General features: G+C 40.4%; 1 protein-coding gene across 1 annotated transcript; it reads right to left on the bottom strand.

The window, feature by feature from the left end:
* Positions 1 to 3,311: 3,311 nt before the first annotated feature.
* Positions 3,312 to 14,615, bottom strand: LOC128011693 (macrophage mannose receptor 1-like). Its single transcript, XM_052594373.1, has 5 exons — positions 14,488 to 14,615; positions 14,010 to 14,048; positions 13,307 to 13,672; positions 12,599 to 12,949; positions 3,312 to 3,774 (listed from the first exon to the last, which is right to left on the bottom strand). Exons 2-5 carry the CDS (start codon positions 14,044 to 14,046, stop codon positions 3,419 to 3,421), a joined length of 1,110 nt encoding a protein of 369 aa, XP_052450333.1. The 5' UTR covers positions 14,047 to 14,048; positions 14,488 to 14,615; the 3' UTR covers positions 3,312 to 3,418.
* Positions 14,616 to 15,366: the final 751 nt, after the last annotated feature.

The raw sequence follows: 15,366 nt of genomic DNA, 5'->3' as shown, positions 1-15,366 counted from the left end.
AAAACTTAAGTGCTCTACCGGGAAAGTTCTTGCTGCGAGACCAAATGCTCAGTTTTTTTTTTATTATTCAATAAGGGTCTGGTGAGCTTTTTTAATGTGGAATCGGTTGGTCCTGATATAGCTATGGAAAGCATCTGAGGACCATCTCCCAAGGGCTTGGATCTTTTGTTGGGAGAGGCCTTTTTGGACTGCTGAAGTTGCTGCCCCGATATGGAATGAGTGACTTGAAAATTTCTTTACTGGAATAACTGACTGTTGGAGAACAGGTTGAGGTGTTTCTGGAACCAAAACTGTTTCACTGTTTTAATTTTTAGAAGCCAATTTGTTAGATATGGATCAGAGAGGAATGTTCTTGGTAGAAAGCCACACATTTTGACCAACGACATATACGGGAGGTTTTGACTGGTGGCAATAGGCCTTAGCCTTGGTGTGTACCCCCACCTGGAGCAGAGTCTCAGGTGTGATGGCACCACTGGATAAAGGCGTGAGTGGAGGGGACCGCGATTTCAGATTCCACACTAGGAAAAATTTGTGGCTGGTAACCTAAACTACATTCGAATGGAGAGAGGCCCATGGATGACACCGGCAAAGAATGGTGGGCGTACTCCACCATCGTGTGTTGCTGACTTCAAGATGAAGGATTCTTGGAAAAAAAACATTGCGACACTCTCTCCAAACCCTGGTTGGCTCTCTTGGTTTGGATCAAACAAACCTAGGCTGTATCAAACTACCTGAATGCCGTTCTGGGGGAAGTCAAGGCAGTCAGAGGTGCGGCTAGTTGGCTAAAAATTGCGAATTTAATGCTCATAGAAATGGGCAAACCCCAGAAACCTCTGTAGGGCCTTAGGGGAATCTGGACATGGCCAATCTATCACAGCCTTAATCTTTTCAGGATCCATACACACTCCCTCAGATGAGATGATATACCTTAGGAAAGGAACAGACCGTGCATGGAAAATGCATTTCTCCACCTTGACAAAAAGCCCATTCTCTAGCAACCTCGGAATCACTCTTGTGGCGTGCTGAACGTGATCCTAAAGAGAAGATGAAAAAAATCTATATTTCATCCATTTAAACATATATGAACTGGTCAACCATATCTCTCAGCATGTCACTGACGAATTCCTGGAAGACCGCTGGGGAGTTGAACAGCCTGAACGGCATGACCAAGTATTCATAGTGCCCCCTAGGGGTATTAAACGTGGTCTTCCATTTATCACCCTCCCTTAAGCAAACCAAATGATAAGCGTTAAATAAATCCAATTTTGTGAAAATGGATGCTCCCTGTAACCTCTCGAAGGCTGAAGACATCAACGGCAAAGGATAAGTATTCTTCACCATGATGCTGTTCAACCCCCTGTAATCAATACACGTTCGCAGAGATCCATCCTTCTTCCCCCAAAAAAGAACCCCACCCCCGCTGGAGATGAGGAAGGATGAATGAACTTGGAAGCTAGAGAATCAAAAATATATTTCTCCATAACCTCTCTCTCTGGAACAGAAAGTGAATTTAACTTGCCTTTAGTCGGAGAATTACCTGGTACTAAGTCTATGGCACAGTCGTAAGGATAATGCGGAGGAACAGAAGCAGCACGGGACTTACTGAAAACCTCCCTCAGGTCCTGGTACCTCCTCGGGCATGATAGACAAATTCACCTGCATGGGTCTCCATGCGCCTCCTTGTGCCTCCTTGTTTCAACGGCACTCTGCGGCCAAGGTGCGGAATTGGATGGAATATACCGACACCGATCGCTCCCCCTGACGGAGATCAGCGAGTAGTCTGGTCGCCTCCCTGCCCGCCACCGCAAGATCAAAAACCCTGTTCATTTCCTCAGAGAGTGCCTGGAATGAGGCGCAGCATGGATCTTGATTGTTTCTCACGGAATGCTCTGCAATACTCTGGCTCACCTGAGTACCCCTTCGGGTGGGCATAAGTGAGGTTCGTGCTGATGAGGCAGCTCAGATGGAACTGGCAGAACTGGCGGTGAGGCTGGCACAGCGGGATTTCTCAGATGTTGAAGTTGTTGGGTGAGCTCAGACACCTGCTTCACAAGAGCTTGGATCACCTGACCTGTGTTGGTGATACTCTCCTCTTGTTGATCCATGCTTGCTATTTTGCGAGAAGCAAAATCGCTCCAGCTGGTTGCGACTGCTGCATCCACGATGTGGTCAGATCATTCTATAATGAAGATGGGAACAGGATGCAAAAGCAAAAGTGATTTATTAATAAGGTAAATAACAGCGGCCAGAAAGGAAAACAACACAGATAGTCCACAACAAAGATGGTAGGTCGAGACTATCACAAACTCAGATGGTGGGTGATGCAGGGACCTTGGTGGACAACTAGTGATGATCCTTTGTGATCCGGTGCTGTATCCCAAGTGACGGTGCTTGTAATCCCAGTACAGAGTGCAGGAAGACACAACGAAGAACAGAGAAGGATTCACCATCCATGAACAGCACAGGGAACAGAAGGAAACACATAGGAGAACCACAACGACCTGACAACATAAGGCACCAGCTACTGCACTTAAAAAGGTACAAACAATTGGTAGCAGCTGGTGCTGCTGATCGGCAGTGATCACAGACCACGCTCACAGACACACAGCCACACACTACACAGGATGAGAGAGAAACAGCGAGTTCATGAACTGTGACAAAATGTTTCTGCTGATGTTCAAATATAGTGCAAATATTCAATAAAGTCACTCAATTAATATTTATTTTCATTATATAAAACATTTTTCCATTTTATATTTACATGTATTCATTGTATACTTCTTTTATACAAAGAAATATCACACTCACTTTGTCATCAAGCCAAAAATATTCATAGTCTACAACGTCAAGTGAGAAGAATAAAAACAAATACACAGTAATGAAGGAAATTAATGAAACACAGGTGAACAACATAATCAGTAACTATAGTGACAGATAAGAACATACTTAAAAACCAGACCACCAAGCAAACTGATGAAACACAGGAAACAATAAGATGCAAACTAAAAGTCCATGAAAACAAAATGTAAACCCTATAAACCTGTCCCTGGAGCACAAAAGCAGTCATAAATAGGAACAGGTATATTTGTAGCAATAGACAACAATACATTGTGTGGGTCAAAATTATCATAATGCTTTGTCTGGAAATTACCGTTTGGATTATGTTGTCAAAAGACTCTAAACATGCAATAGCAAGGGAAAGTTGATACTTTTTTGATATTTTCTCCATATTTAGAGTTTTTTTTTTTTTAATTTTGCAAAAAAACTTTATTAAGAATATAAGTAAACCTCAAAGAACATGTTAAAATAATAATAATAATAAAAAAACGTCATGACCCCTTTAAAATGTAGTGTAATCTAATTACAAGTACTGAATATTTGTAATCTGGATCACATGTAATCAGTGACTCTCCAGCACTCACTTGATGCAGATGAAGTTGTATCTATCAGTTTCAGGGCGGCTGATCCAGCGATTATCATTCTTTCGAATGACTCCTGATCTGACCGTCGTATCGCAGTCGTCCAGTCCGGTGTCATAACCAGAAGCCCACTGATCATAGCACATGGTCTCATCGTTGACCCAGAACCAGATCCCCACTGTGCAGGAGTGACGCAGACCCAGCCACACGTGATCAGAGAGAGCGCTCGAGGTCACATTCATCACCCGCTGCTGCATCTGCTCCGAATCCACCGACACCAGGTCCATGCTCATATTTCTGCAGTATCTCAGAGCTTCAGACCAAGTCTTATTCTCTCGGATCAGAACCAGTTTATCTGGAAACAAACAGAAAGTGAAGCATTTAGACACAGGAACTCATATGAAGCATGTTGAGTTAAAGCAGCAGGGTTTCCCAAAACAGGCTCCCTCAGTTTATGGATACTAACAAATAAGATTCAAGATACAAGAGATTCAAGTTTTATTTGTCACGTACAAGCTATATGTATACAACAAGAAGTGAAATGTAGGTCTGGCATACCCTTTTACAATGTGCAAAAAATAAGAGAAAATTAAATAAAAATAATCTATTACATGTGTCTATTACATGTCTATTACATGTGTCCCTGAGCAAGACACTTAACCCCTAGTTGCTCCAGAGTCATGTGACCTCTGACATATATAGCAATTGTAAGTCGCTTTGGATAAAAGCGTCAGCTAAATGAATAAATGTAAATGTAAATAATGAAATACATGAAAAAAAAATATAATAATAAATTAAATACAAATAAAGAAGAAAAAATAAGACGAAAATTAAATACAAATAATGAAATATACACAATATATTAAACTACTACACAGATGATGAAGCAGCTCATACCACGATGAGATGCACTGAGCCAGTATACTTTCTATAGACCCGATATAGAAAGTTTTCAGGATTCCAGGGGAAACCTTGAATGTTCTCCAGCGTCTCAAATGGAATAGTTATTTTAACTTGAGTTTAAATGTGGTTAGTCCAGGTCAGGTCCTTGGAAATGTGCACACCAAGATATTTGAAGCTGCTCACCCTCTCCACTGTGGTCCTGTTAATGATGAGTGTGGTGTAGATTAGGGGTGTCGCTGATTTTTGTATTTGTATTTGCAATCAAGTCATGGCCAATACATGTGCGTAGCACTTGATTTCTTCATTCAAATCTATTACATGGTTAAAACAAATCTAGAAAACTGAGTGACCACATTGCTACATTAAACTGTAAAATGTTAAGTTGGTCACAGTGCCATGCACTTGGGGAAGTCGTGGCCTAATGGTTAGAGGGTTGGACTCCCAATCGAAGGGTTGTGGGTTCTAGTCTCGGGCCGGACGGAATTGTGGGTGGGGGTAGTGCATGTACAGTTCTCTCTCCACCTTCAATACCACGACTTAGGTGCCCTTGAGCAAGGCATCGAACCCCCAACTGCTCCCCGGGCGCCGCAGCATAAATGGCTGCCCACTGCTCCGGGTGTGTGCTCACAGTGTGTGTGTGTGTTCACTGCTCTGTGTGTGTGCGCATTTCGGATGGGTTAAATGCAGAGCACAAATTCTGAGTATGGGTCACCATACTTGGCTGAATGTCACTTCACTTTCACTTCACTTAATGCCTCAACTTCAGCCATTCTATAAGCACATTAAAATAAACTTGAATTAAAACTGAATTAGAAGCACGTTAACTGCATGACTTCATTGGCGTATGCAACGATAGGTTAAAGAGATAAAAATACAGGTACGCAAGTTAACAGGTTAAAGGTTCAGTTTTTATGTTAATATTTACAGTGTTGGGAGTGACTGTAATGTGACATTACAGTCACATTAGTTTTTGCTGTAACTCAGTAGTGTAAGGCATTAATAAATCAGTTTTCAGTAATATTTTTATTGTTACAACATACTTTTAGCCCAAAATTTAATTGCTAAAAAAAAAAAAACAGCAAGACATTAATTAATCAAAGATGTAGCAAATAAGTTCTATTTCCTGTTTGTGGTCAGTCAATAGCTGCATGTGGTGTCCAGAAATTACTAATTTAACCAACTTAAGAGAATGATCAAACAAAACAAGAACATAAAATTACAAGGGCTAGACAAAACAAGGGCACAAGACCAACCAGACAGGGAGACACGGACACATATTCAGCTCAATCCACAGACAGGGGGTGAGAATAACAACGGACCAGCAAACACAAAAGGGTAAGGTGCACTATAAATAGGGAGGAAAATAAATGAGGGACAGGTGAGCACAATTAGACCAACTAGGGTAACAAGAGGGTGTGGTAAAGGGGAAACAGGGAGGAGGGGCTAAAGGAGCACATGGCCGAGAAAATAACTAACAAGGCCATGTGCTGACACTAGACACAAGAAACAAACATAAAACAAAATCACAGTGCAAAACCCTGACAGACACGGCATGATTTCGGCCTCTGTTTTTGAGGTCCTGTGCTCTATTAGCTCCTCCTGGCTCGTTGTGAAGTGAAGTGAAGTGACATTCAGCCAAGTATGGTGACCCATCCTCAGAATTTGTGCTCTGCATTTAACCCATCCGAAATGCACACACACAGAGCAGTGAACGAACACACACACACACACTGTGAGCAGCCATTTATGCTGCGGCGCCTGGGGAGTAGTTGGGGGTTCGATGCCTTGCTCAAGGGCACCTAAGTCGTGGTATTGAAGGTGGAGAGAGAGCTGTTCATGCACTACCCCCACCCACAATTCCGTCTGGCCCGAGACTAGAACTCACAACCCTTCGATTGGAAGTCCAACCCTCTAACCATTAGGCCACGACTCCCCTTTATAAAAACTCCCCTTTATAAAAACTCCCCTTTATAAAAACTCCCCTTTATATTGTTAGCCTCAGCTCGCACTGGCCAATGGAAACGCGGCTAATGGGTGAAGATGGTTGAATGACTGTACTTCAATCAGGACCACTATCGTCAAGTATATGTTATAACAATTATATTGCATACAGTTAGTGTTGGCGGTATGGTTATGTTCTGGGCAACGCTCCACATGCCTGTCCATGCAGCCATGCTTGGACATAGCAGGGAGAGCAGCAAGACAAACCCCCTTGGGGTACAGAACAGAACCATTATAAGCATAATTACAATTCTCAATTATATGAGTTGTAAACAAAATACGATAGAGACTGCTTCCAATGAAGAGACTGTAAAGAAAGAACAAAGTTAGATCGAATTAAAGGTTCAGTTTGTGGAGTTGGGGTTGGAGGAGGGAGTTAACTGCAAGCAGCGATGCAATGGAAGAGACACTGAAGAATGGGAATTTAAATAGTCCCCAGGTGATAGGTGTCAAGACTGGATTAGTACACGTCAGGAACAGCTGACTGTCAGCTGATGCAAGCGTGACTAACGTGACCTGAATGAACTAACGCGATGCTCAATATTCATGAGATGGAAGTATGCACATCTTGTCATTTTACAATTGCATATGGCATTAGAATTTACCAATAGTCCTGTTGTGTCTAATATCAATAGACCCAAGCAATTCACAGATATTGTCGGATAATCACTTTACCTCTACCATAATTTTAAAGGGGGGGTGAAATGCTATTTCATGCATACTGAGTTTTTTACACTGTTAAAGAGTTGGATTCCCATGCTAAACATGGACAAAGTTTCAAAAATTAATTTGTACGTTTGAAGGAGTATTTCTGTTCCAAAAATACTCCTTCCGGTTTATCACAAGTTTCGGAAAGTTTTTTTCGAGTATGGCTCTGTGTGACGTTAGATGGAGCGGAATTTCCTTATATGTGTCCTGAGGCACTTCTGCCGGAAGAGCGCGCTCCCGTATAGCAGAGCACTGAGAGCACAACAGACTTCACTGATCAGAGCGAGAGCGGCGCCAAATGTCACAAAAGGAGTGTGTTTTTGGTTGCCAGGGCAAGACAACCCTGCACAGATTACCAAAAGAGAAACAGCATTAAGGGACCAGTGGATGGAGTTTATTTTTACAGAGCATCAACGGAGTTGTGCAAGTGTTTGTGTTTGTTCCCCTGCATTTCTAAGATGCTTGTTTTACAAACAAGGCCCAGTTTGACGCCGGATTTGCGTATCGTTTATTTCTTAAGGATGATGCAATCCCAACGAAAAAGGGTCACGATCGTGTGTTGGAACTGTATGCGGTGAGTAAAACTGCTTCAAATATCTCTGTGTTATTAACTTAGCTATCGGTGTGTAAGTACATCAAGTAAACAACATGCGATGTTGTCATCAAACTGCACTTTCCACATGTACAGCTTAAAAAAAAAAAAAAAAAAAAGACGACAAAGTGGAACTTAGTCATTTTCCAAAACCGTTAAGCAAATATATACAGTTTCAGTACATACCACATAGAGACATTGTTGCTGATGCTGCTCTTGTTAAATTTCAGCCTCTGGATCTGATTCTGGATCATAAATAAATGGCTGAATCTGACTGTTAGCCATGGTTTGTTTTGGATGATGGTCTTTCCTCACGGTAATGTCACAGCTTCCAAACGCTCTCAATGCAAAAGTCTACTGGTGCTCGTGATTCTTTAGCTCCCCCCACACGTCACGCCTCCAGCCGCTCGTGTTTTTCCGGGAAAAATCGGTACAGACTATCTTTCTCTTATGAATATAATAAAACTAAAGACTTTTTGGAGTTATGAAGGATGCAGTACTACTCTATAGGTACTCAAGATTAACAGGATATTGAGTGAAAACGAGCATTTCACTCCCCCCCTTTAACAGATTTGGATCATTTGTGATTCTGGATGTCATCCTTTCTTGCATTGTCTTGAGCCTTCACCTTGCCAATTATACACTATATACTTAGTAGCCTGGATAGCCCACAGTCATTATGCCACACCATGTCCCCCTTTTTTTGGATGTAAAATTCTCTGCAGTACATTTTGACATTTTAGAGTAAGTTCTACCTCTGTCGTTAATTTGTCGAATATAACTCAAAAGTAATACAGGAGTCATGTAACGCATTTCAATTCTGAGACAGTAATATTGTAATTGTAAATGACAGTAACAAATAATATATAATGTATTACAGTTCGGAAGTAACTTGCACAACACTGAATATTTATTCATCATACTGTTGAACTTGACAGTATTTTGTCTCTTGTTATTTCACAGGAAGCTTCAGAGAAGACAGAGAAACCCATAATCTCATGTCAGCTGTGACCTGAAGAAGTGAAAATGAATGTGCACTGTATTTATCAGTATACATATGTTCATTGAGTAAAAAGAAAAAATGAATAAAGTAAAAATTTGTTTGGCTGATTCCCCATGTTTTCTATAGATATTGCAATATACCGATACCATGGATTCTTTTGGCCACAATAGCCATGGTGTGAAAAATCTAATATCATGACAGCCCTAGTGTAGAGCTGCTGCTGCCTCCTCCTGAAGTACACAACCAGCTCCTTGGTTTTGCTGACATTCAGAAAGAGACAGTTTGTTTCTTTAGGCACCCTCGTTGTAGGTGATGAAGCCCATCACCACTGTATCATCTGAAAACTTGATGATAGACGTGGAGATGTGAGTGCACACACAGTCATATGTGTAGAGCGAGTAGAGCAGCGGGCTCAAAACACATCCTTGTGGGGCACCTGTACTCAGGGTGATGATGTTGGAGGTGGTCGGAGCCACCCTCACTACCTGAGGTCTGCACGATATAAATTCAAGAACCCAGTCACAGAGTGGGGCATTCAGTCCGAGGTTTCTGAGCTTGGAGACCAGATTGTGGGGGATTATAGTGTTGAAGGCTGAGCTATAATCTAAAGCCTCACATAATTCCCTTTATTGCTGTCAGTGTGGGTGAGAGTGGCATGCAGGAGATGGGAGACAGCATCCTCAGCAGACCTATTAGGGCAAACTGGAGTGGGTCAATGTTGTTAGGGATAGATGATCTGATGATGTTCTTGATAAGCCTCTCAAAAACCTTCATAATTAGTGCTGTGTGTGCCACTGGTCGGTAGTCATTTAAGCAAGGATTATTGTTTTTTGGTACAGGAACGATGAAAGAATATTTAAAACATTTGGGACCACTGACTGAGCAAGGGACTAGTTAAAGATGGACATAAACAATCCAGCCAGTTGATCAGTGCACGATCTCAATACATGATTGGAAATCCCATCTTGGCCAGCCACTTCCCTGATGTTCATAAGCTTCAGAACTCGATGAACTTCGTCCTCCAAGACAGTGATTGCGCACGCATCACTGACGCAGATGTTCTTTTTCTCTGTTCACACCAGCAGACTGCTGATATCGCCAGAGTGGTTTGTTTCGAAACGTGCATAAAAGATGTTCAGCTCGTTGTGTAGTGAAGAGTCAGCACTCACCACGACAGAGGGTTTACTTTTAAAAGAACATATAGTTCTCAGTCCCTGCCACATGCGCCTGGAGTCATTCAGTTGCAAATGAGACTCCACTCGTTCTTTGTACTGTTGTTTAGTAGTTCTCACAGCGCGTTGGAGAGCGTAACAGGCAGTATTGTATCCGCTCATGTATCCCGCATTATACGTGGCCGTGCACACATTCACTGCTGCCCAGATTTATTTATCAACCCATTGTTTCTGGTTCGAGTAAGTTTTTATTGTTATGGTTTGTGTTAACTCCTCAACCAGCGTGTAGACAAAGCTGATAGCTACATCTGCAAACTCACTGACGTCAGTGGAATTGACCTAAACATTTTGGTTGTTTAAGCAGACACTAAGAACATCATGGATTTTAGACAGGGCCATCTCCATGTCTGCTTGTGGAGGAATGTATACATCTGTGACGTTGGCCGCTGTAAACTCACGAGGCAAGCAGTACAGGCCTCACATAATCATTAGATGCTCCAGAGAAGGCGACAGAGAGGTGATGTTCCTGGGGTCACACCATTTGTTGTTGACCATGAAACAGGCCCCGCCACATCTGGTTTTGCTGGCCTCTGCAGTCCTGTCCATCCGAAGAACAGGGAAGCTATCAGATGGTGTTACAGCTTCGTCCAGTACCCATATTTCTGATAAGCAGATTATGTTGCAGTCCCTTATGTTTCCAATGGAACCAATATCCAGGCTCTGAGATCATCCATTTTTTTTCTCAAGTGATTGGACGTTGGCTAACAGGATACTGGGTAAAGGTGGGCGGACTGTGCGCTCTGGTCCTCAGTCTGTTGCAAACCACAGTGCATTTCCTTCTGTGTTTTTGGTTTCTTTGCCTCAGATGAGCTCTCTCGTAGCCACTGTTCTCATCCGTCGTGCGGAGAATCTCTGGTGGCCAACTTTGATCGTTGGGTAAAACGTTGTAAACAGGTGAGAAAACTGGTTTCTGATGTTTAAAAGTGTTCTGCTGTCATATGTGATCAGTGTCAATATTGTGCAAAAGTTGAGAGTAATTGTATGTAAAAAAATGATAAAACACAGTCTAAGCAGAGCGACCAGGACAGTGTCCGAATGCGGCAGGGCACCATCTTAGAATAAACCAAATATATATCTATTTACCAATTTGCATAATATCCAACATTTTTGTGGACAGAAGTTTACAGCACTTAATTTTTTATATTTTATTTGTTTAGCTGCATGTCAAGGCTGCATGTCATTTCTAGTCTTACTTGATCTTAATGCTGCGTTCGACACCATGGATCATGACATACTGATAGATCGATTACAAAACTATACAGGTATTCAAGGGCAGGCTCTAAGATGGTTTAGATCCTACCTGTCCGATCGCTACCATTTTGTTTATTTAAATGGGGAGTCATCTCATTTATATTCAGTAAAATATGGAGTGCCACAAGGATCCGTCCAAGGTCCCCTTCTATTTCCAATATACATGTTGCCCCTTGGTAATATTATTATAAAATAAGGAATTAGCTTCCACTGTTATGCTGATGATACTCAGCTATATATCTCAACGAGACCAGATAAAACTTCTAAATTATCTAAGCTAACAGAGTGTGTTAAAAATGTAAAATATTGGATGACCAATAATTTTCTCCAATTAAATTTAGATAAGACAGACATATTAATTATTGGGCCAAAAAACACTACATTGAATCTTGTAGATTACAATCTGCAACTAGACGGATGTACTGTTACTTCCTCTACAGTCAGAAATCTGGGTGTTATATTAGACAGCAATTTGTCTTTTGAAAATCATATTTCCCATGTTACAAAAACTGCATTCTTCCATCTTAGAAACACTGCCAAGCCATCAGTTACAAATTATCATTACTTACCTATAAGGCCCTAAATGGTTTAGCTCCTGCGTACCTAACTAGCCTTCTACCACGCTACAACCCATCACGCTCCCTAGGGTCACAAAACGCTGGACTTTTGGTAGTTCCTAGGATAGCAAAGTCCACTAAAGGAGGAAGAGCTTTCAAACATTTGGCTCCCAAACTCTGGAATAGCCTTCCTGATAATGTTCGGGGTTCAGACACACTCTCTCTGTTAAATCTAGATTAAAAATGCATCTCTTTAGCCAAGCATTCGAATAATGTATGTCTTAAATTGTGAGTGTAGTTTCATCTGATCAAATGCACATTCATATTCTTTAGCTTGGGTTAAACTAATTAATTTTACTTTGTCGGATCAGCAGCAATGCTAATGATGTCTCTATTTGTTTCTATGTTTTAATAGGATTTACACAAGCTCCAGTCTGGATCCAGAACACCTGAGAAGAACTAACAAATATTGCTACAAGTGTGTCTGCATCATATAATAATTATTAATTATCAATAATATTAATTATATTCATCATCTGGCTGACTACGTCTTGTATTCATTTTTCTAAAAATCCTGTCATACGTGCACAAACTGACAGTCACCACTTATAAGCTACTACTAAATATTGTAGAAAAATAATTTTCTGTAAAGTTTTCTTTGTAGCGATTTGTATTGTAAAAAGCGCTATACAAATAAACTTGAATTGAATTGCACGTCTTGTGATATTTAACTGACATCAGAGAACCAAAAATGTGTGAATGTTTTGTCAAATTATTGAAACATTAATTTAAAGACTTCAAGAAATACTTTCACTGACAGAAACTCTGGGAATTGCTGGTTAAAGGAATAGTGCAGTCACACTGTAATGATGAGAAAGTTTCTGTAGTTTGACAAGTAGATGTTCAGCAGCTCAGATGATTGATCTACTCACCATCATAACACACAAAGAGATGCTGAACTGAACAACGCTCGTCTGTCCATCGTCCTCCTTCACTGATACCAGTTGATGCACAGATTCTGTAATTTGTAGCTCTTTCATTGGGTTCACCACTCTTCCAGAGATTGAATATGAAGTTGCTGTTGTCTGACCAAACCCAGAATCTGTACAAACCGATCCAGGCTTGATTAGGTGAAGTTAGGTTCTGGTTTATGATGTTCTTTATCTGATTATTCTCCGTCTCATTCCTCACACTGGCCAGATCTGTGTGTTTCTCTCTGCAGTAATTCTGAGCATCAGTCCAGTTCTTTTGCTCCTGTACAGGGACGAATCCTTTACTGCTGCCTTTAAAAGAGAAAAACATTTGTCTGATATTGATTTAAAGAATTAAATACATGTTCTTTCTCCTCTCATCTACCAAGAACAAAAAACAAATCTAATTGTGTTCATTGTTCAAAACTGAAAGGTATTTATGAAGAAAATGACCAGTTCTTTAGGAATATTTCTGTTTTAATCACATAATCAAGTCACATTTATTTCTGTAGCATTAAAAATAAAATAAGTGTCAGTGTTCCAAAGTTCATCAATTACTCAGAAACCAGTTCAATTCAGCTATAAGCAGCTTTAAAGAAGATAATAGTGTCAGTTTGGTTCATTAATAGTGCAAAGTTCATCAGATATGAAACATACAGCTGAACTCACCATTATAGCAGATGAAATGTGTTTGGGTATCACATTTCATATCATGCCATTGTCCATCACTCTTCATATAAACACAGTCTCCATCTCCATTTGGTTGATCTGGTCCCCACTTCCTAAACTGAGACTCATCTCCTCTGTAGAAGTCAGAGTTATTCAGAGACCAAACCCATGCGTCCTGCAGCCCAATCCAGACACGGTCAGCACTGATGTTCACTCTCTGTAGGAGCTGATTTGTGTCATTCTGTTCATTCATGTCATTGATAGAGACCAGATCTGTGTATTTATCTCTGCAGTATGTCTGAGCTTCAGTCCAGTTCTTCTTCTGATTCACAAAGTGATACTGACGCGGAGACGAACTGACCACGACTGAGGAGAGACACATTCACACAGATCTCACTCATTATATCCACACTGTATTTCAAGAGCTCAGAGTTTCAGTATGTGTTTGATAAAGTGCTCTGAATGGTGCTGTCGTACGTTCAGTGTTTCTACAGGATTTGGTGAGACTGTGGAGCTCTAGAGGAAGAACACTGAGTGCACTTTAAAGATGAACACATGAATGTGGTGCATTTCCAGAGATTTGATTTTCAGTGACCAAACTGAATTCTTTGGATCGTCTTGAACTTGAAAGTTGGCTCAGATCTCTTTTAGTTGTGACAGCACTAACACTAACTATCAGCACTAGTACTAGTCAAGCACTCACCTGTGAGCAGAACAGACATCAGTGTGATTCTCTCCATTTCTGAGGGAAAAACAGAAATCAGTCTCAATAAATGATGCGGACGCTGAACATCTGACCAGATCCAGAACATCAGATCATGTCATTTCTGCTTTATCATTGCTTATTAGATTCTACATCAGTCATAAATACACACATGAAGCTCCTGAAGCTGATGTGTCACGATTCAGTGTGAAAATACACTGAAAATACATCAAACTTACAGTAAAAGCAGCTGTGGTTGCCAGAACTTTTCAGTTAAAAATACAGCAGAAATATTTTTGGTTTACAGATTTAAGTTGCATTTGTAAAAAGATACAAGACAGACATTATGATCTTGTATTGCACTGCTGTTGCCCACACATTCACCAGTTAAACAGTGATCAGTTTAATATAATGTAATAAACACTGATATATCAATCATATTATGATCAATGTAAAGTTATAAGTCAGAGTTTATTACCTGTAGATGTTGTGCTTCAGGTGTGTTTGTTTCTTCTTTTATCAGAACAGACTGATATCACGATCCTCTCTCTTTCTGCTCCTCCTTTGGTTTTCCTGGAATGAAAAACTCCCTTCTGTGGTTTGCTTTACCTTTTTTTTTTTTTTTGCCCAAAGGCAAGCACACTGAACAAGAGAGAGTGTGTTCATCTGTTTACTGTTGTGTGTGTTTATACAGCTGGAAAGGAATCTAAATACACACTTTGAATATTCTGTAATTATTTGTGTCTTTAGATTTAATTTCAAATACATATCTTCAAAAGTTCTTGCCTCGACTTCAGCAGCTCTACAGCACTTTTCTGTTTCATATAATCTCGAACCAGACTTTATCAAATGTTCAGATCTATTTTCTGGAAATGTAAGCCGATTTATGTAAGTTTATGAAAATAAATGTAAGACTTTATTTTCATGTTTAAACTTGTCTTAATGTACAGTGTTTAACTAGCTGGGGAGATATGGTTATGTCTGTTAGTTAATATTTGTACCTTGTGTGTCAGTCATCATCAGTTTATGGTTGTGTATCTCCTAAACAACAGAGAGATGAAATAGTGAGAAATGAATCACTTTTACTGAGGGTTTCCTGCTTTCAGATATTTGTACTTCAGCTCCAGATTCATTGTACAGCTCTGGACTGGATTGTTGACTCGTTTGTATCGTTTTTTTTATTTCTCCAGGGAAACATCTGAGATAAATTCAATACTTCCATGAGAATGCTGAGCTCTGAAAGAATGCAAGTCATTTTTGGTGAATTATTTTGAGTCATTTTTAATGAATACTGGTATTATTCCTGTACTCATTTACTCTGTTTAACTACAGGGTTGTGTGACGTTTGAATTTTTTC

This window comes from Carassius gibelio, chromosome B23 (genome assembly GCF_023724105.1).
Source record: "Carassius gibelio isolate Cgi1373 ecotype wild population from Czech Republic chromosome B23, carGib1.2-hapl.c, whole genome shotgun sequence".
Lineage (NCBI taxonomy): Eukaryota > Metazoa > Chordata > Actinopteri > Cypriniformes > Cyprinidae > Carassius > Carassius gibelio.
The sequence above is the reverse complement of the archived record's forward strand: the minus strand, read 5'-3'. Positions and strand labels throughout refer to the sequence as shown.